The sequence below is a fragment of the Suricata suricatta genome, chromosome 2, assembly GCF_006229205.1.
Source record: "Suricata suricatta isolate VVHF042 chromosome 2, meerkat_22Aug2017_6uvM2_HiC, whole genome shotgun sequence".
Lineage (NCBI taxonomy): Eukaryota > Metazoa > Chordata > Mammalia > Carnivora > Herpestidae > Suricata > Suricata suricatta.
Window position 1 is genome coordinate 91,255,875 of NC_043701.1, and position 21,715 is coordinate 91,277,589.

Here is a 21,715-nt window from a genome sequence, read left to right on the forward strand (position 1 = left end):
TTACTTAACCTTCTAATTTCTGTATAAGTCTAATTACATGAAACAGAAGTTGGGGTTCTGATTTTTTACTTTGCTTTTCTGTTTGGAGTGTAATTGTAACTACTGTAGTGTAAATGATGGAAAATAATTGCATATGTTAAAAATAAATTAAAAAACAAAAAACAAACAAACAAACAAAACAAACAAACAAAAAAACCTGAAATCTGTAGTTCTCTCTCAAAAGATCTAATACTCGGGTATAATACTCCAACTACTTAGAAAAAACATGCAGGTAACTTTAACCAGTCCAGTCATTCCTAAAAAACAATTTTCCAGCATTTAAGTAAAATGTTTAAAATCTCATAAAACAAAACCTCTGCTGCCTGAAAATCTAATCATAGGATACTTTTCAAAAGTATCACATACAAACATTGCAAACAGGGTTCAAGCCAAAGCATGTTTGGACGAAGGAGCTTTTTGCACTGATTCCATTATCTTTCTACACTTTCAGTAAAACAACAGTCCAGACTTTCAAGAAAACTGCAGAAGTAATCTATTTTTAGACTTTTAGGTGGCGATAAATTTTATCCTAAAGGAACAGTACTGAGGCTTGATAATATTCTTACCATCTCCCGGTCTCCTAATGATTCGACCCATGAGCAAGGTTTTGCTTTTTTTTTGTTTTCAGTTGTGTTCTTTGAATATGAAATGTTGCTACAGAAAATATTTCATCAAACAACACGATTCATCACACAAATTCTATGTAAGACTGGGCAAAAACATTATAATATGAAGAGTTTTTAAAATCATGCTTATACCTGGGATTCTATTAAAACTCAAATACTGGGGCACCTGGGTGGCTGGGCTGGGTGCTGACAAGCTCAGAGCCTGAAGCCTGCTTTAATTCTGTGTCTCCCTCTTGCTTTGCCTCTCCCTTGCCTGTGTTCTGTTTCTCTCTCTCAAAAATAAACATTAAAAAAATAATTTAAAAACTCAAATTCTAAGGAAGCCATGGAGAAATATAACTTGTCTCTCCAACTTGGCTTTAAGGTAAGAGATTCTGCACATAAAAACACAGAAAAATGAATAGAAAGCTTTTGACTGTGGGTGAAATCTTTCTAAAGGTCTCTGAGAGCAAATGCGTGATAATCATCTGCCAACTCAAACTTAACTCAACATAAACTCAACTCAAACATAAACTCAACTCAAACATAAACAAAAAGACTATTCTCTAATGTCTCCTATCTTACTATTATTCGCTCAGGTTCACACGATACAAAACTTGAGATTTTATGGCTCCTCTCATTAAAACAAGTACAAATTCGGAGCACCTGGGTGGCTCAGTCAGTTAAGCATGTGACGACGGCTCAGGTCATGTTCTCACGGTTTGTGGGTTCAAGCCCTGCATCGGGCTCTGTGCTGACAGCTCAGAGCCTAGAGCCTGCTTCAGATTCTGTGCCTCCCTCCCTCTCTGAGCCTTCCCCACATGCATTCTGCCAGGCTCTCTCTCAAAAATCAATAAACATTAAAAAAAATTAAAACAAGCACAAATTCTTAGTGCTTCTACTTCTTAAATATACCTGGACTCCAGCAATTTCTGCCCATTCACTCCAAAATGACCCTAGCCGCAGCCACCACCATTATTTCTGAGACAACCATGATAGCCTCCTAACTACACCAAATGCATCAAGGAAACTCTTTGACCATTTTAATCTGTTCTCTGTACTGTATCCAGAATAATAACGTAAAATACAAATCTGATCATCACATCAATTTCTACTGAGCAGTGCTGCTTCATGGAGTTCAGACTAAGAAGGCCTGCCTTGACCTTTTCCTGCCCAGTCCCCAACATTCCCAGTGTGTGGTTCAGTCAGTCTCAATACACTGGCTCTTTCTAGTGCTGACTATTCTATCCGTTACTGTGGCCATGAAGAAATGCTATTCCCCCGGCTCCTCAAATACACAGGCCTATTCAGTCTTCCAAATTTCAGGCTCCTCTCATATCCTTAAGATCTCTCCTGATCTTCTATTCTAGGCTTATTTGCCCCTTTTTCAAAGAGAACTAGTTACAACTTAACCTTGGGATGGTGAATAGAAGGAACAGTTTCACCCCCAGACTTGGATCACTTCCCAAGCTAACTCTGGCCATTTAGTTAGGCATATGTTACTGAAAATCTTCATCTTCAAAAGAAAAGATATAAATAAAATTATTTCCTTACTTAACAAGATAAAATAATCTGGAACACTCTTGTAAGATGCAGTTTTAAAAAATTAAATGATTAAATAGCATATGTGTATGTCAAAAGGCTTGTCACACAGTGTTCAACTTATGTTCTATTTCTCTATATTAAGTCATCAGTTAGGTAATAAAGAGAATAGGACAGTTCACTGTAAAAAGCTAAGTACACAGCATCTAAAGTAAGTTTAAAATGAATAGATAGGGGCACCTGGGTGGCTCAGTCATTTAAGCTTCTGGCTCTTCATTTCGGCTCTGGTCATGATCTCATGGCTTGTGGGATTGAGCCCCATATTGGGCTCTGCTCTGACAGCTTGCTTGGGATTCTCTCTCTACCCTTCCTCTGCTTGTTTGAGTGTGCACATGCTGCTTTCTCTCTCAAAATAAACTTTAATGAAATGAATAGGTTAAAAAATGCACTGGTACTTTAATGATTAAGAAATCAATCTCAGAATGTAAGGCCTGGATAGGCATGAATGGATAGATTCTTTGAAGAGGTGGGAAGGAGACTCATCATGCAATATTGCAATGGTTTTAAAGATAACAACAACCAAAAAAAAGGAATAAATGCAAAAAGATTTAGACTTAACCTAACTCTACCATAAAAAGATAAAGCAAACAATCAATAACAAAGGAATTTTGAAATAGGATTAAAGTATACACAACTCTCAAAAATGGTTCACAATAGGAATGGTATACCACCTGATTCAAAATTAATGTGACTTTTACAATATGAATTGTTCTATTATACTTGTACATAAGTCACATGCACAGTGGGTCATGAAACAGCAAATGCTCTAATATGAAAAATATTTTTAGAAAAAGATGTCACTTAAATACCTTCAAGAGCATATGACTCTGTTGCCAGATAAAGACTCTAAATTAGAGGTACCTGGGTGACTCAGTCTGCTGCAAAACCAACTCTTGACTTCAGCCCAGTTCATGAGCTTATGCTTCCTGAGTTCACGCCCCCATATCGGGCTCTGCAATGATAGTGTGGAGCCTGCTTGGGATTCTCTCTCCCCCTCTTTCTCTGCCCCTCCACTGCTCACTCACTCGCTCGCTCTCTCTCTCTCTCCAAATAAATAAATAAACTTAAAAAAAAAGACTCTGAACTACAACTCAGAGACATGACGTTTAAAGACGATTGTAATTTGTAGAACTACCTACTCCTTGTACCTTGAATCCCAGTCTAGCTATATCATCCTCTCTATGCCAAAGAGTTCCTAAAACTTAAAAGAACAGTCAACTCTTCTACTTAACACCACCATGATGACAATGTAATGTATTTTCTCCAGGGAGTAAAACCTTTTAAAACAGTGTTTAATGAAAACATACCAAGCCAAGTTTATATAATAAGAAGTCAACATAATACATATAACATATAATGGTCAAATAAATGATACTGAAAATATATTTGATTCCATCTTTGCAAGGAAATAGCCCGACAAAATTGAGCTAAAGGCCATTATTTAAAATAGAATCCAGTATTAAAAAAAAAAAAACAGTAAGAGAAATCCTCACGCATGTTTTTTGATAAGACAGTGAATGGATCAAACCCATATTCTACTCCTTTCCTAGGCCTAAAATTAATGCAAGTTGCCTAACCAAAAAAGGCCAGCTCCATTATTTACCCCCTATGCATTTCATGTTAAATTTTATAAACTGATTTACATGGAAAACACTAGCAAAGAAATTCATAAACAATTTTCATCTGACTGAATTCAGTAAACTGTTTAAATTAGGGAAATAAATAGCAATTTCAACCCCTGTGCTTCATCAAGAAAAATTCATTCATTAAACTTAGAAAAAAGTATTCCGGAACATATTCTATTTGCATATTCCATTATCACATCACTCTACCTGAAAATAACCATAACTCATTAAAGGGATGAATCCAAAGGAGGAAGGTAGGTCCTAAGAGAGTAATTTCTTTCCACAGCATCAGTTTAATCACAGCCCATCACAATTAATCTCAGGGGATTCTAATACCCACAACAAAAACCTTCCAGTAACCATTCAGCCATCAGCAAAGAGCTTCTAAAACCTAAAATAACAGACAATTCTTTCTATTCACCACCTCCTACAAGAATGACTTCATCATTCTCACTTTTGTGTTAGATATGAATCCCTTCGTGACTAAAATTTCCCAAAGGTTCTCAGGGAATTTAAAACCAGGTTTGATTTTTTATTATTATTTTTAGGCAGGAAATACTTCAGACTTAGTTTATTACCAGAGAACAAATGAAAATATTTGTAGAATTTGTAGAAGTGATTACATTTCTACCACTAAACCTGTAGACAGCCATGAGAGAGAAAACCTTAGTATACCCAAAGTGAAATGTGAAAACATTCAATATACAGTACCATCAGAAATTTTTGAAGGAAAAATAAAAGGTACAGTAGCAACATGGTTGAGACTGGAATAGAAGGATTTGTACTAATTTCATTGGTCATTCTTTGGCTATTAACCACATACACACATGTGCACAGAGAGAATACCCATTCAAAAATAAACACAAATAAAGGGTGTGAAATATACACATTGTAAAAAGTAAGCCCAGTATGATGTCAGTGAGAATTACAAGAGACAGTTCTCTGTTTTTTTAAGAACCTGTGACCTAAACACATATTTTCCTCAATCTACTAGTAATAGGGTTAACAGAAGGAAATGTATAGAATAAGAGGTTCAGTAAAAGGTGACAGAGATGTATGTCCAGGATCTGGTAAGAAATTTAACAGGACCACAAATTTTTATAACTTAAATTCAATAAAGCCTCAATTCAATACCTTGTGAAACAAAGAAAGAAACCATTAGCACTTAAAAGGCAGCATCAGTAGGTTTCTCCAACAGTCATTTGTTCTTAGGAAAGAATATTCCATACATATATGTGTATGTATATTTTTAACCTTCTTCCATATTATTTAACACATCCATGAGAACATAAAAGTAACAAGTGTATATGATACAGTGCACACTGAAATGATTCTGTTCCTAGCTCTGCCACTGGTGAGCTGTGGAACCTTCTGGAAACAATTTACATTGCTGACAGTTTCCCCAGATGTCAAAATATCAAGTGCCAATGGATGCTGGTTTTCTATTTTTTTTATTTGCTAATATGTTCAAATATTAAACATTTTGAAGTATTTTAAAGATCATATATTCTGATCTGTTATGTCAATAAACTACTTCCAGGAAAACAGAACTAAATTAGGCACTTTTGAAGGTTTATTTATATATTTCAGAGCATTAAAATTCCATATAGTAATTTATGTTTTTTGCTAAATTCATGAAAAGATTCCTAACTCTCAGAAAGCACCAATAAAATTACTGTCTACAAAAATTAGAGTTTTTATGCAATTATCCAGATAAATACTGTGAATTTATTTTGTAGTAGAGAAGTGATAAAAAATTTTATCACGTAAAAGAGTTTGCTTCATTTATCAGTTTTGAACTTCTACTTAGGTTTGTGGCCATTTTTTTCTGCTTTTAAAAATTAAAAACTTCACAGGCGTCTATTATATGAAAGAGCTTTGATCATTGAAAAAATAAGTTTTAAACAAGAATAATCTGTCCATTATCTCATCTGATAATAGTAGGAAAAGATGTGTTGCACAAAACTTTCCAGAACCAAATAAACTGGAAGCTCTCTTTTACTTTTTGCATCTAGGAAGGAATTTTTTTTTTTAAGTTTTACAATTAGTTTTACATAATCTTGGCTGGAAAACAACTATACTTAGTTATACTTCCTGAAACTCTCCTTCTCCAGTATTGGGAAATAAACAGCTCCCTGATCATTAATTACTAAGCAAAGAAATCAGCCTATAATTGAGATTCTTAGCACTTTTGAGTCCTATTGAAGTAAAAGCCTATTTTTTTGTGGTCGGGGTATGATTTTAGTAGCAGAAATGTTATGAATTGACCTTTCACTATTTTAATATATTTAGTATATTAGTTTATTTTCCTAAATATCTGTTCATTACTTAAATAGTGAAAAAAACCCCACAATTGAAGTAGAAAATAAAGAAATGAATGTGCCCCATGTTGCTAGATATAATATCAGGTGATTCCAAAGAAAGTTTTCAGTTAATCCTCTTGAGGGCTGCAATCAGAAAAGGTTGCTAGCTGTCTACCCCGGCTCCCAATCACTCCCACTGGTAACTGCAAAGAAGAGAAGGCTAACAGTAACTTTAGGTAACTCAAGATAAAAACTTGGCTCCTTGGTAATTCATAATGATACATGAAACAGCATCAGAAATCTCATCTAAAGAGGGCTCTCAAAACATAACTCCTACACAATTTAACAAAAACACATTGGCTTTTATGTTTATAAAGTTTTTCTTGATAAAAGACATAGGAAGGACCTACATTTTTAAAATTCCATTGTACCTATCAGTCTCTAATAAAAAGAGAGAGAGAGAGAGGTAGCTGGGAGGCTTGGTTGGTTAAGCGTCAGACTTTGGCTTAGGTCATGATCTCGCAGTTCATGAGTTCAAGCCCTGCCTCAGGCTCAGAGCCTGGAGCCTGCTTCATAATTTTGTGTCTCCCTCTCTCTCTGCCCCTACCCTGCTTGCACTATGTCTCTCTCTCAAAAAAATAAATAAATAAATAAATATACATTTAAAAAAAATTTTTTAACGTATTTTTTCTTTCGAGTTAGGAGAATTTTCCTAGTAGAGGACATACTTCATATCTGATTATGTGTTTCTAAAGGCTCACGGTTAAAAGGCTACATAGGCTAACACATGTCATCCTAACATAGATACAGACTCAATGAAAAACAAAATGTCTATAAATTGAGCCCACTCAAGCACCTTCCCCCACTTTAATGCTGCATCTATGTTGGTCATAGTAAATATTATCAGTCTCCAACTGGTCAAAGAAATTTTAAAAATTCTAATTATTTAATATAATTATAATAAAACTAAGTTACAACTACCAAAATTTGGGATATTATTACGGTGAACAAATTAACATTGGTAAATTCCATAAATCCTACTCAAATAAGAACTTGGCCAAATTAAACTGCGTAAAAATAACGAAAATAAGAATTGTGACCTAATGTATGGCCCCAAAGGGAATTTTGAACCAAGTACTAAGATATTTTTACAAAGCTAAAAATGTCCAAATTTTTGTAAAAATGACCACTTGAAAAGAAGCATGTCACAGCTTATTATCATATAATGTTCACAAGATTAAGCAAAGATGCCTCTTCCAAATGATCAAATTCTTTAAACAGATAAAATTATTTTGATAAATATCGTACTTATTGGAAAATACAGTCCAAATAGTTTTTCTACTTTTCATGGTGAAATTTTGTTTCTTCTTCTAAGCAGATCTTAGAGCAGTAGCATCTTTTCTATGTCAGTTTACCTTAGATCACAAAAACCTCTACAGTTAGTATTTCCAAAACCATTTCACTTTCATAAAAGGAGAAGCTGATCTTCAGCCCATCAACACTGTGAAATAAAATTTGCTTACGCTAAAGAGTGCAGACCAAGGATCTAACATCATTAACCAGTCATTCCTTCAGTGCTTAGCTCCCTCCAAGGAATAAAAGCTTCACAGGAGGTTGAAGGCGATGTACCATCTAACTGACTACTGAATGACAATTAATAGGAAATTCCAAAATATTTTTCTACATCTCCTTGAAAAATTAAGACAATGGGAGTTTCACCAACATGGCAGACCAGACACCAATTTTCAACACTTAAAAGTTGTTCAAGTGTTGGGGCACCTGGGTGGCTCAATCAGTTAAGTATCTCACTCTTAATTTCAGCTCAGGTCATGATCTCACAGTTCCTGAGTTCAAGCCCCACACAGGGCTCTCAGTTGACAGTCCAGAACCTGCTGGGATTCTCTCTCTCTCCCTCTGTACCCTTCTCCCATCCTCTCGCTCTCTCAAAAATCAATACATAACCATTTAAAACACAAACAAACAAACAAAAACCTGATCAAATGTTGCTTTTGTCCCGGCTTCACTTCAGCCCCACTTCCTCTGAAAATTTGTCCTTGTCAAGTGAAACATGGTAACCAGGCACATGACCACCTTGACCAGCCTCTCAGTTGAAAAAAACCCTCACAAACACCTCACCGTACTTTGCATCTGGGTAATTTCCAAGTCTCCCTCTCTTCAGATGGACTGATATTAGACTGATAAGCCCTCACATAGAAATAAAGGACCTCTGCACTACATCTCAGCCAAGACAAAATAAATCTTTAAACGTTTACAATATATGCATTCAATAACTACCAAATCATACAATTCCAAAATAAAAATCAATTTATTTTTCTATGACTCTGAGGTCATTTTAGATTTTCAGGTGAGTAAATCCTGCCTGTTTAGGATAGCAAATGAACAAATTCTCTGACCACTCTTCTTAGAATTTAAAAACACTTAAAACACTTATTTAAAAAAATATATGATTTAATCATCCAGCAAATTCAGATAAAAGCAAAATAGGCATGCCATAGTCTATAGCCTGCCTACAGTAACATCTTTCCAGTTACATACATATATGTCTCTGTCTTCATGTGTATTCACACTTCTATATCCAGACACTGCAGGCATTATGGGTTTTTCCCCACTTACTAATGTATAAACTACATCCCCAGATATTTAGACTCAAATTTAAGTTTTTACCTTATTGATTTTGCTATTAGAATAGTATTCTCTACACAGTACCCATTTGGGGAATATTTGAATGATTGTGCCAAATTTTAAGTCATAGGAAAACTGAAATAGCCTTTTGGCCATTTGAGGAAAATTACTATCAAAGAAAAATGGGATGAAGCCTTTATTCCATCATTTACAAGACAACTCAGAAATCCAAAAAAATGCACTTGCCTCTCAGTCCAAGAAGGCAGCATTCTTTATTTTACCTTTCCAGTGATATGGTCCATCCTAAGGATACACACTATGGGTGTCTTCTACAGACATTTTCCTATTAGGTTTAAAAATAACTTTCATTTCCCTACCAGGAGTATACCTAATCAGTGAGAAAATAACAGATGAACAAATATTAATCATGGAGTAATAACAACTGTCCAATTTAAAGTAAACATTTTCTAATGTTTATGGTATACAGATTTATAATAATACTATCCTCAAACTAGTTCTAGGAGACATTTATTCCCTCATTAGAGGATTATCCATCTTTTTCCTTGGTTTGATACAGAACACCAGGGAGGCAAAAAAAAAAAAAATTCTAGCACTTACTAGGATACATAAGATAGACCTCAACATAAATAAACAGAAAACTAAATTCAGGGTGTGCCTGAGTGGCTCAGTCAGTTCAGCATCAACTTCAGCTCCAGATTTTCCATAATCAGCAGGATCCATGGAACTTACCATTAGGATATACCAACTACAATGGGGCAGTACAATCCATCTTCCTCATGATCTCATGGTTCGTGGGTTCAAGCCCCACATCGGGCTCTGTGCTGACAGCTCAGAGCCTGAAGCCTACTTTGGATTCTGTGTCTCCCACTCTTTCTGCCCCTCCTCTGCTTGCCCTCTGTATCTTTCTCTCTCTCTCAAAAATAAACATTAAAAAAAAAGAAAACTAAATTCAAATATTTATGGGAAAATACAAAAAAAACACAGAGGTTGACATACAATAGTAGCAATGAAATAGAACAGTTTACAAACTGTGTGTGCGTGCATCTGTGTGGGCACACATGCATGTTTGATGGTGAGAGGCAGAGGAAAAGGTACAAAGAAAATGCAAAACTGAGGCTGATTCCCACCCGAGTCCCAGCCACAACTACTGCCATTAAGAGAAATCAGCTAAAAGCAAAGATGCTTTTGTGGTAGATCTGATAGAGAACGTGTGAGATGATAATGAGGTACTAAAACAGAGGTACCTAATAGAATGCTGAAAAAGTACGATTCAAACTCAGCAATCCAATTAGAGAGGAGTGGAAGTGAACTTTAAGTCATCTAATCCAAACGGGAAAGAAGAGGCACTAAGCTACTAAATGAAATACTACATGCCTGCCAAAGAGACACCAACTTCATTTTGCAGTCACGTATTCATTCATTCATCTTAATTCTTACAATGATTTAAGAAGTAGGGTTATTAGCCTCATTTCTAAAATGAGGAAGGCAAATGTCAGGGAAGTTAACCAAGTTGACCAAGGAACTGAGAAATTCAGAGTTTAAAGACCTCACCCCCTTCATAATACTCTGTTCTCTTTAGAATGATATCTGGGAACATGGAGAGAATGAGACTTCTAAGTAAGTTAACACAAAGGGAGGAATAAAGAACTCTACACAGGATTTTTAACCTAACTCTACCCTACAGAGCGGTAGAGCCTTCCAGCATTAAGTACATTTCATAATGTTTCCCAAAACACCCCAATGAAAGGCACCGATATTTGTGTTAAAATCAGTTGCTTATGGAACTTGATTTTCCATAATCAGCAGGATCCATGGAACTTACCATTAGGATATACCAACTACAATGGGGCAGTACAATCAATCTTCCTCAGTTGCTATTTTGGCTATATTTGCAAGGCTAGAGTTACAATTCACTTGTAGTACAAAGTTTCTTTTTGTATTAATAATCTTACCTAACAAGAACTAAATCCTAAATTCCCACACTATTTGGGATGGGCCTGAGTTTAGAAACTTGGCAATTGCTAAGCAGCTGCTTTGAGAATTTCACATTTAGAACCCCCTCCCACAGCAAAATGTCACAGACCACAGGCTCCACCAGCTAGCCTCTGATTTTATTCCTTCCTGGTTGTGCTGAGGTCTCCCTCTTGTGTAGTTTAAAAGACCTATCAAGAAAATATTATATTAAACATGTACTTTTAGTCTTTTACAGGAAAGACCTTCCCAAAATTTGCATGATCCATTCTTCAAGGAATTCTCTTTCATCTGTTTCTCCTTCTATTTTGCCGTCCAAGTGACAGAGAAGACAAAATTGCCTACGAGACAATTTACTTCCATATGATATTTTTCCTCTCATTTTTTTTAACCTTGGTATTTCTTCTCCAATGGAATTCTGGTAACATGCTAATAAGCTCTTTGATATTCTCCAAACAACTAGTCAACTCAGCAGTATACTTTGCAATTTTAATGAAAAAAGAAATGAAATTGGTTGCTGGATTAATTTTTTCTCTATACTTGTCAATTCCACCAATTTACTGCAGTAATAAGGGAACAAAGTCACAGAAGTCACAACAAGAGAGGAAGCTCAGGGATCCATAAAGAGGAGTTTCTTCTGGGCTTCAGTGGATTTCCTCAATTGGATGGAATTTTGTTAAAAAGGCAAATTGAATCTCAAGGAAGAAGGCCTAAAGTTGAAGAGTTAAATCTGTATTAAATTACTTACCGAAATGACAACAACAGGATATAAAATGGAAAGATTACTCTCTTCCAGCATATTCACTAATTTCCGGGTTTCCTCAATATCAGAGGTCATAACCTGAAAGACCAGAAAATAAAAGGAAGTGAAAAGACATTCTTAAATGATTTAAAAGGTAATTCAAGGGGCGCCTGGGTGGCTCAGTCAGTTAAGCCTCCGACTTCGGCTCAGGTCAGATCTCATGTTCATGGGTTCGAGCCCCGCATCAGGTTCTGTGCTGACAGCTAGCTCAGAGCCTGGAGCCTGCTTCTGATTCTGTCTCCTTCCCTCTCTGCCCCTCCCCCTCTCATGCTCTGTCTCTTCTGTATCAAAAATAAATAAAGCATTAAAAAAATTTTTTTTTAAAAATAAATAAAAGGTAATTCAAGAACGACTAGTTAATTAAGGAAAAAAAAGTGGAGCTTTAACGTATACATCCAAAATATTTACCAAGCTTAATTTTTACTTTTTGAACAACTTTCAAAAAGGTGATACCTACTAAAATTTGAACTCTTCATTAATTCAAACCTGTGTCATCTTATCTGTTTCATATCAAGTACCTGAAAACGATGTCTACAGAAATATCACCTTCTCATTATGGGAATTAGTTTGTAAGAAAATATTTTTCCATTTCAAAAATTTAAAAAATACAACTTCCAAATGCATACTGAATAACACAACTCATCTATCACAAAAACTTAAATTCAAACAATTAAAAATCAAGAAAAAATTCTCTTGCACTTTATATTTACACAGATCCTAAAGGGCTTTCAACAGTGTAAGGTCACTACTTACGTTCACACAAACGTAAGTGTAGCATTGCTCTGACATGATTTGCTCAAGATCTCTGCCAGCATGACACGGGAGTCGTGACGTGACTTCCACATGCTAGAAGAAGAAAACATAGTAGAAAGAGGAGTTTATAAATTAGATAGAAAGATCAAACCAGAATGTAAACAAATGTTACAAATGAGCATAAAATTTCAACAGACACAAAAAGCCTAAGACCATAAAAAATCAAAATAATTCAGGCTAAAGTTTATGAAACTTCCAAGAAAAGACAACTGAATCAGTCCTTGACTGATGAATACTATTTTGGTAAAGAGTAACAGATAAATAGTTTCAAATAAGAAAAGGTACAAGATTTATGGAGGGGCAGGCAAGTCACTTTTCTCTTATACAATGGATGTATTTCAGAAAATGGTGGATTATTTTCAAATGGTTGGTTATATAGGGATTGTTGGATGATTCTGCAAACATGTTAAATTCTACAGTTAGATTCTGCCAAACCTGGAATGACTAGAAGCAGAAAAAGCATGAAGAAATTCCTGGAGGGGAAGGAATCAACATGGTGGTGATAGCAGCACTACCAACAAGAGCTAGCGGATGGAAAGAACCCAAAAGTCCATCAGCTGATGAATGGACAGAAAAGCTGACACACACATACACACAACGCAATACTACTTGGCAGTAAGAAAGAATCAAATCTTGCCATGTGAAACAACGTGGATAGAATTGGAGAGTATTAGGCTGAGTGAGTAAAGTCAGTCAGAGAAAGATATCATATGCTTTCACTCATATGTGGATCTTGAGAAACTTAACAGAAGACCATGAGGGAAGGGAAAGGGGAAAAAAGTTACAGACAGACAGGGAGAGAGGCAAATCCTAAGAGACTCTTAAATACAGAGAACAAACTGAGGGTCGATGCAAAGGCGGCAGGGGAAAAGTGTGATGGGCATAGAGGAGGTCACTTGGGAGAGGACTGGGTGTTGCATGGAAGCAATGAATCATAGGAATCTACCCTGAAGCCAAGAGCACACTCTATACACTGTATGTTAGCTAACTTGACAATAAATTATTTCAATAAAAAGAAATTATTACAGTACTCTGAAAGACAAATAAGACTTGAACTAGGACAATAATAATAAAACAAGAGATGAAGAGAGTATTACCAGAGGTGGTCCCAGACTAGATTTAGAATAGCACATACAATACAAAAATTTTCCTAATGAGACTTTTATTCCATATAACTCAATATTCTAATTAACATCCATTGTTTTCCTCTATTATCAAATATGAACAAAAACTTAATCACGAAACAAGAGATCTTTTATGTATGCTATTTTAATTCCCCAGAAAGCTACATCTCAGCAATCAACACTGGCATTGCATTTACAATGCTTTACAATTTCTACTTCTAAACAGCAGGGCCCTCCCTTAGCAAAACAGTAGACCCTGCACTTCTATGAACATTACATAGTAAGTAGGATTCATCTTAATTCTATGTAATTTTGACAAAATATTAGAGAGTGAGAAGTAAATACTTTGAGGTCTTAGCCCTTCTAGAAATTCACGGACTCATAAATTTCAAGACTTTCTTTCATTTTAAAATTCTTATTGAGCACCAAGTTCAGAGACAACATTAAAAACATTAACAAAATAGTTCCATTTGCATCAGCCATATACTGATAGTAAAACAGAGAACAAATTATTGGATTTCATCATGTAAAATTAAGTTTGTTCAAGGAATCACATCTTCCAGATACTCCAGGGAGACAATTTTCCAGGGGTTTCTAATACACTCAAACATTTTGAAAGACATAGTAGCTAACTTACTCCAGGTGGACTTTTCAAAGATGCCTGCATAACAAGGAGATTTGCAAAGATAGATATGTCTCTTCCGGGAGCCTATTTGTGCATATTCCAGAAAATAAAGGTAGCCTCCTCACTCTCCCTGGGGCAGATCTGCTTGGCATTCCAGAGGAATAAAGACAATGTCTTTTTGGGGGCGCCTGTGTGGCTCAGTTGGTTAAGTGGCTGGCTTTGGCTCAGGTCATGATCTCACAGTTCATGGGTTCGAGCCCCGTGTCAGGCTCTGTGCTGACAGCTAGCTCAGAGCCTGGAGCCTGTCTCCAGATCCTGTGTTTCCCTCTCTCCTTCTCTGACCTTCCCCTGCTCATGCTGTCTTGCTGTCTCTCTCTCTCTCTCAGAAATAAATAAAAACATTAAAAAAAATTTTTTTTAATAAAAAAAAAAAAAAAAAAGACAATGTCTTTTTTTAACAGGAGGATGGGCTGGTTTGTCCATGGTCCCTGAATAAGATAAGTGCTCCCCAACATCAACAGCTTTAATATACTTCAACTGGAACAGCACCTCGTGGCAACAGCATTTCCCTGTAGGAACTGCAATTCAGGACAATCAGTGCAACACAGTCATTCTCCTTACCGCTACTGCTCTTAACAAATGGTCTTTTCTTTGACCACAGAGTTCAAGTCTTACGCCAATATTTAAGATATTAGTATGAATGTCTGGACACAAGTGCTATATAATTCCTCAGATCCTGCCCAGTTTGACCTAACAGACATGAAATAAGCCCATCATATCATATGATTGAAATGTGAATTTTACAAAATGATTAATTTAAAATTTTCTTTTGCATATATATAAATGAAGTCGAGGAGGAGGATATGAGAGACTGATTTAACTTTTTAAGTACTGAAATGGATAAAATTCTTTAAAAAAGGGTATGGGATCCTTGTGTCCAGAAACATGCATGCTTTTACCACTAGTAAACGCTTGATATATAGGTGTTTTAAATGCAAAACAGTTTTTAAAAAGCCTTGTTTCAACAAAAATGGTGTGCTGCTCTTAAAACCAACTACTTGAAAAAGGTAAAAAAGGAATCCGTCCAAAAATACCACTACCTAACATTAGCTAAACATCATTCCAACAATACTCTTTTAATTCTATTAATATATGCAATAAGATGGTAGGACAAAAGGATGAAGAAATAAAAGGAGTAATATATTCAAATTAGATCACATGCAGGTCTTTTTTTAGCTAGTTAGAAAATTCAGTACATTAAAACTGAAGAAAATGCTGAACATCAGGTAATTTTTCACTTTCAGAGTCCTAAGCTTCTAAACGTTAGGAAGAAGTAGCAGGGATAGTATTAGAATACTGGATTTTTAATGGTAATGCATTTCATTTGTCCGCATTAGCTGACCTCCTTCTATCAGAGAGAAAGAAATAGCACATTATAACTCTCACCTAGAGCTTAGTTCTGATAAGTATGGTATTTTTACTCTAGTAAGATTAAACCCACATCCTATTCTACAACCTTGAAAGTCACAATCTAGACCTGTCTACATTCCAAAAAAAAATTTTTTTTTATAGAAGCCTCAACATCTTTATGCTCCTGGAATTTTGCTTTTACACTCAAAGACCGCTTACCTGGGAATCAAAGGCAGGCTCACTCTTTCCTCACAGACTTGTCATCAGTGTTCCACCACCTCAAAGAATTATGTACTTATCCCAATGCTTATACTCCATCTGTCATTCACCTACTCTCTGTCCATTAATTCACCAAGTAGATTTCAGCACCAGTAGTTTTAATACAAAATACATAGAGACATTATGTTTTGTTTTTCCTCTTACATTTTTTAAGTGACAATTTAGCTGGTGGTCATATTCTTGGATTCCATATGCATCCCCTCCGAAGTTCACAGAAGCTGCCCCCGTATATTTGGAAAGTGAATAATGTGGAGATGCAAGAAGTCGAGCGTCCCTTTTTCCCTTTAACTTTTGAATTTATTTTTTTGCACCTAGGTCCCTATGTGAAGAATTCTTTATGAGGAAATTCGAAATCCTAATAATAATCAACACGTGTTTAATTGTGAATTGTTATATCTCAGTTTTTCCCAAGTATGCCTATTAGGTGTTGGAGCATCAGTTAGTCATTTCAAGAAAATTTCCTCAAGTGTCCCCAAGAAACATTATCAATATGCTGGGTGCCTTTATCATCATTCACATCTATTCTATTTATTTTTTACCTAGAGGACACTCTAATTATCTAAGTTTCCCACTATTATAATAACCAGACATCAGCTGTATTCTATTTCTCATCTGTTATTTTTTTTTTAATATTGATTCATTGAGAGAGACAGAGAGGGACACAGAGAGAGAGAGAGAGAGAGAGCGAGAGCGCGCGCGAGAGCAAGTGAGCACAAGTGGGGGAGGGGCAGAGAGAGAAGGAGACAGAATCTGAATCAGGCTCCAGTCGCTGAGCTGTTAGCACAGAGTCCCACATGAGGTTCAAACCCAAGGACTGCGCGATCATGACCTGAGCCGAAGCGGGATGACCAACCAACAGACCCACCCAGGTGCCCCTCTCATCTATTAAGTAGTTCTAAAATAGTGTTGCTTTAGTCTGAATTTTGTTTCCTCTGGGAGTTAATAACTCTATTAATCTTTGCAATGCCATCTTTGAAGTTTGTCTTTAACCTTCTTGAATTTTTTTTTAATTTATTCATTTTGAGACAGAGAGAATGCAAGTGGGGAATGGGCAGAGAGGGAAGAAAGAGAATCCCAAACAGGTTCCACACTTAGAGTAGAGACCAATGTGGGGCTCAAACTCAGAAACTGTGAGATCATGACATGAGCTGAAATCAAGAGTCAGACATGTAACCTACTGAGCCACTCAGGTGCCCCTTGAATTCAAATTTTTACTGAATTCTACAGAAGAAAAGATATGATAATATTTTAGGGGAAGAACCTTGGTGTTTCTTTCTTATTTTTAAAATCTGATCTGCATGGGCTGTGATTGTATTTTAGTATGAATTGCAGAATTCCCTTTTTTTTCCCCACAAGTTATAGAGTTAAAAATTGGTAGGCACTGAAAATTTTCCCTGTCTCTGACGCTGTACTACAAGGATTTAAAGGATTTTCTCTGACTTTTCCCTGACCTTCATTTCAGCCCATCCATTGGCTTCTCCTCAATCAAAAATTAAGAATTTTCTGGATAATCACCATTTGCCTTTTAACAATGTCTTGGAGATCCATGGGTGGTATTCAGAAGACATGATGAGACAGACGAAGGTGAGGACAGATTCACCGACTGTTAAGAGACCTCTTTGTGGTTCAGAAACAACAGACTTTCTACTGTGTCATCACATGAAGCAGAAGCAAGGAAGCTCTCAGGAGTCCCTTTTGTAAGAGAACTAAGCCCTTCATGAAGTCTCCATCCTCATGATCTAATCACCCCCCAAAGGCCCCACCTCCCAACACCAGCACACTGAGGTTAGGATTTCAACACACAAATTCTGAGAGAGAACACATTCAGTCTATAACACTTATGTAACATACATTCTTAAATAAAAGTATTCACTAACTGTCAAGAGAATTTTAAGATTAATATTCCTAAAACGCAGTTTCATTTTTTTCGATTAAGAACATTTAAGAACATATAATTATATATATATGAATAACATATATGTGTTTAATTGAATCTCCAACTGTGAAATTATCATTAAAGTACTCCATAATCTAATTATATTCAAATTTTTTCTTTTATAATGTTTATTTTTGAGAGAGAGAGGGAGAGTGTGTGAGAGAGAGAGAGCAGAGAAGGGGCAGAGGGAAATGGAGACACAAGATCTTAAGCGGGCTCCAGGCTCTGTGCTGTCACACAGAATCCAGTGTGGGGCTCGAGCTCACAAGCCCTGAGATCAAGACCTGAGCCAAAGGCTGATGCTTAACCAACTGCATCACTCAGGCACCCAACTATTCAAATCTTATTAACCATCAAACTTGACCTCAACTCCACTCACCAACACAAATATTCTTAAACTGTAAGGTCATTTTCTACTATTGCCACAAATACTGGGTTCATTTGTGCCTGTGAGGGCTTCGGCCAATACGACGTCAATAATATACTGGTTTCCTGATTAAAGCTTTTGTTTCTGAATTATTAACAGTTAATGAATACAACATAAGCTGCTCAAATACAGGATATAGATATATGGGAAACATAGTACCCAGGCAATGTAATTATTGTTGTTATTAAAATATATTTGTTCTACTATTATTTAGTGAATTAAAACTCCAATTAAAAGATAGTCATTCCTTAACTAGTGCCTATGGACTAAGACAGAAATGTACACACAATATTCTTACAGAAAGTATTAAATAATAGCATTTTTAACTATCTTTAAAACAAAGCAAAACAACACTGCAATTTATTTCTTTCTGAAAGCGACACTCTTAAGAACTGTTTCCAGTTAAGTGTCTTTTTTTTCCTGGTTATACTCCTTTTCCCAACCAGAAAATATTTTCCATGCTTGAGTAAAAAAAAAAAAGAAAAGAAAAAACACTACAAAAACCCTTAGATTTACCTAAATATAGCAAACAGTCTTGGACACCTTTAATAAACAAAGACCACATTAGACAATGCTATTAAGTTGTTTATGAAAACGCTCTATGGTATCATCTTATGCTGTCATTCTTAATGTTTCCACACTCAAACACAACAAACGAACAATCTCCTGGCTAGAAGAACTCCTTGTTCTGTAAATATTTTGGTTCAAAGAACATTTAAACAAAATTTAAAACAACCTTCCATTATGTTCAGTAAAATTAAAGAGGTATATCAAAAAACAAAACAAAACACCATCAAGTACTTTCCTTACATCATGACAAACAAGAATTTAGAAAAGATTTACCATTAACTAAATGCAGCCATCTGCATACCAAAAATGCTATTTAAAGCATAGCTATTAGGAAGGGAGATGGTTTGTCAAAAAATGTTTTCCATTTCAAGAAGAGTTAAGGATTAACTAAGGCTGAAAGACTTTGGGTTAAGTCCCATGAGTCAGAGGTTCAAAAATGTGTTTCTGAAAGGCCGACCTTCTTTTTACAGAACATGTTGGCTGGATCACGTCTAAATCTGATTCCATTAAATTCTCATCTCCCTTCCATTCAAACATGGCACCAAAGTGGGCATAAACAAGCAAATCAGGACAAGATACACTTTCCAGTCTATAGACAATACTTACAACTAAAAGTCTTGTGTTTGCCAAGGGCTGTGGGGTGGGGGGAGTGAGGAGATACTGGGCTAAGGTACAGAGTTTCAGTTGTGCAAGATGAATAAGGTACAGAGATCTAATGTAGCACACAGGGACCATAATTAACAATATTGTATATATACTTGAAATAATTTACTAACAGGGTAGATCTTAAGTGTTCTGACAACAACTGAAAAACAAAAACAAACAACATACAACATGCAAAGCAGTAATTATGTAAAATAATAGGTACGTTAATTACTTTGAACATGGGGCCCATGGTGTGTAAGTGTACACACTGATCAGTGGATTGTATATATGTAAAAATAGTTTTTATTGATCATCAATTACACCTCAATAAAGCTGATGAAAAAATGTCTTACTGTACTGCAAATCCTCACTTTGGAAAGGCATCTTCTGTAACTATGACTGCTGCCAATGGAAGGCCGGGACGGGTCCCTCAGCTCATCCATCACCGTGTTTATCAGCGGAGTGGCCTCTGGTGTGTGAATGCTGTGTCTAGACCTTCAGTCAGAGGCTCACAGCCCAGAGCCTCTCCTTCACATTTAGCAATCTTCACCTCATAACTGCTCTATGAAGGATTTATTATTTTCTAATTTTCAATTGCCAATTAAACTTTACTTCATGGTTATTTTACTCATTTGTGGAGGTTCTGTCCCCCTACCACTGAGCATTTACTATGTTTTAAGTCCTTTAAGAATCAGCTTTAAAGCTCATTTTTATACTTACCAGCATTGCCCTAGGAGTCAAGATCCCTGACTATGAATCTAGCTGTGCAATCGGCTTCCCGTGGGACTTTGGGTAAATGACTGAAGCTCCGTGGCTCAGCTTAATCGTCAGTAAAATGGACACTTCAGAGTTGATAAGAAAGCTGATTATTAATATATGAGAGTTAGGGTTAACTTTTCCAGGAACTGTTCCCTGTAGGTGGGCTTCCTGGACAGCTTCAGAGAAAAAAAGCTACAGACCACAGCTTTCAGTCAATAAATCTTAGTGCACCTTTGAGGTGATAAATGAACCAGGTTACCGTTCTCCCATCTTACATAAGCTATGGACCTCCCAACACACACAGCAAGCTGGTACCTCAGACTACTAGCCCTGCACCTCACAAGCTGCCCCAAGTCTCAGACCTAGCCTGTTAGATAGACTGAAGAGTCTTGACCTTCTGTTAGCCCTAAATGGAGGGCAGGCAAAATAGCCCTGGAACCAAGGTTCCACCATGCCACAATGGTGGTGGACCCCAGTACTTTCACACCGAGGGAAGGGCTCATACTCCCTTAACTCTGCAGCTTAAAAGCCACACCGCACAAAGACTGGAGTCTCACATTAGCCTTAAGACCCATTTGCAATGCTATAGAACCCAACAGTCAATGCCTCTCTTCCTGAATCCATGGACCTTCCCTACTAATTACTGTTCTAGAACATTTGAAGTCTAGCATGAGTGCTGTCATGTCAGTCATCTTTGTTTGCTGGAATATATTTCAAGCATTCATAACCTAAATGAGCTTTATTAAATGTTTGCTATGATTGTTTCACTCCTCACTTAACTTCCCTATTTAAATAGCACTTCAACACATCACCACACTTCCATTATCTATTGGCATTTTATACTTTACATTTGAAGTTTTACTATTTCTAAGAATCTATGCTAAATGCTTTCAACAATTATCTTATTGAAATAGCCAAGTACACCTGTGCATATATTATTATCCTTCAGTTAAGAAAAATGAAGCACAGATGTCTACTTAAATAACCTGAGATTGGGTGGCTCAGTAGGTTGAGCATCTGGCTTTGGCTCAGGTCATGATCTTGCAGTTTGTGGATTCGAGCCCCATGTCAGGCTCTGTGCTGACAGCTAGCTCAGAGCCTGGAGCCTGACTTCAGATTCTGTGTCTCCCTCTCTCTCTGACCCTTTCCTGCTCATACTGTCTCTCTCTCTCTCTCAAAAATAATAATAAAAAACATTAAAAAATTTTTTTAAATAACCTGCGATCATAAAACTAGTTAAGGGTAGTACTCAGAGTAAGATCTACTGGATATCCTGGTCCATTTACATAACATCCACAATACACTGGGTGTCAGTTTACTCCAGGTGACTATTACATTATCATGAAAGTCACAAGACCTTTCATCAGAGAAAATGATACTACAGATTTCAAAGCCAACTCAAGAGAAATACCTCATGGAGAGAAAGTCTTCTGAGTACTAAGAAGTTTAACTGTTGCCACTTACAATCTCCTAACTTAAATCATTTTTCTGGATCCTGCAGAAGGAACCAAGTATG

General features: G+C 36.3%; 1 protein-coding gene across 1 annotated transcript in view; it reads right to left on the reverse strand.

Moving 5' to 3' along the window:
* The window catches only part of CRPPA (CDP-L-ribitol pyrophosphorylase A), a 189,599-nt gene that overhangs the window by 22,366 nt on the left and 145,518 nt on the right, over positions 1–21,715 (reverse strand). Inside the window, exons 8-9 of the mRNA XM_029919056.1 lie at positions 12,365–12,457; positions 11,558–11,650 (exon numbers count right to left, since the gene is read on the reverse strand). Coding sequence (XP_029774916.1) covers positions 11,558–11,650; positions 12,365–12,457 — 186 coding nt within the window. The remainder of the gene's footprint in view (positions 1–11,557; positions 11,651–12,364; positions 12,458–21,715) is intronic.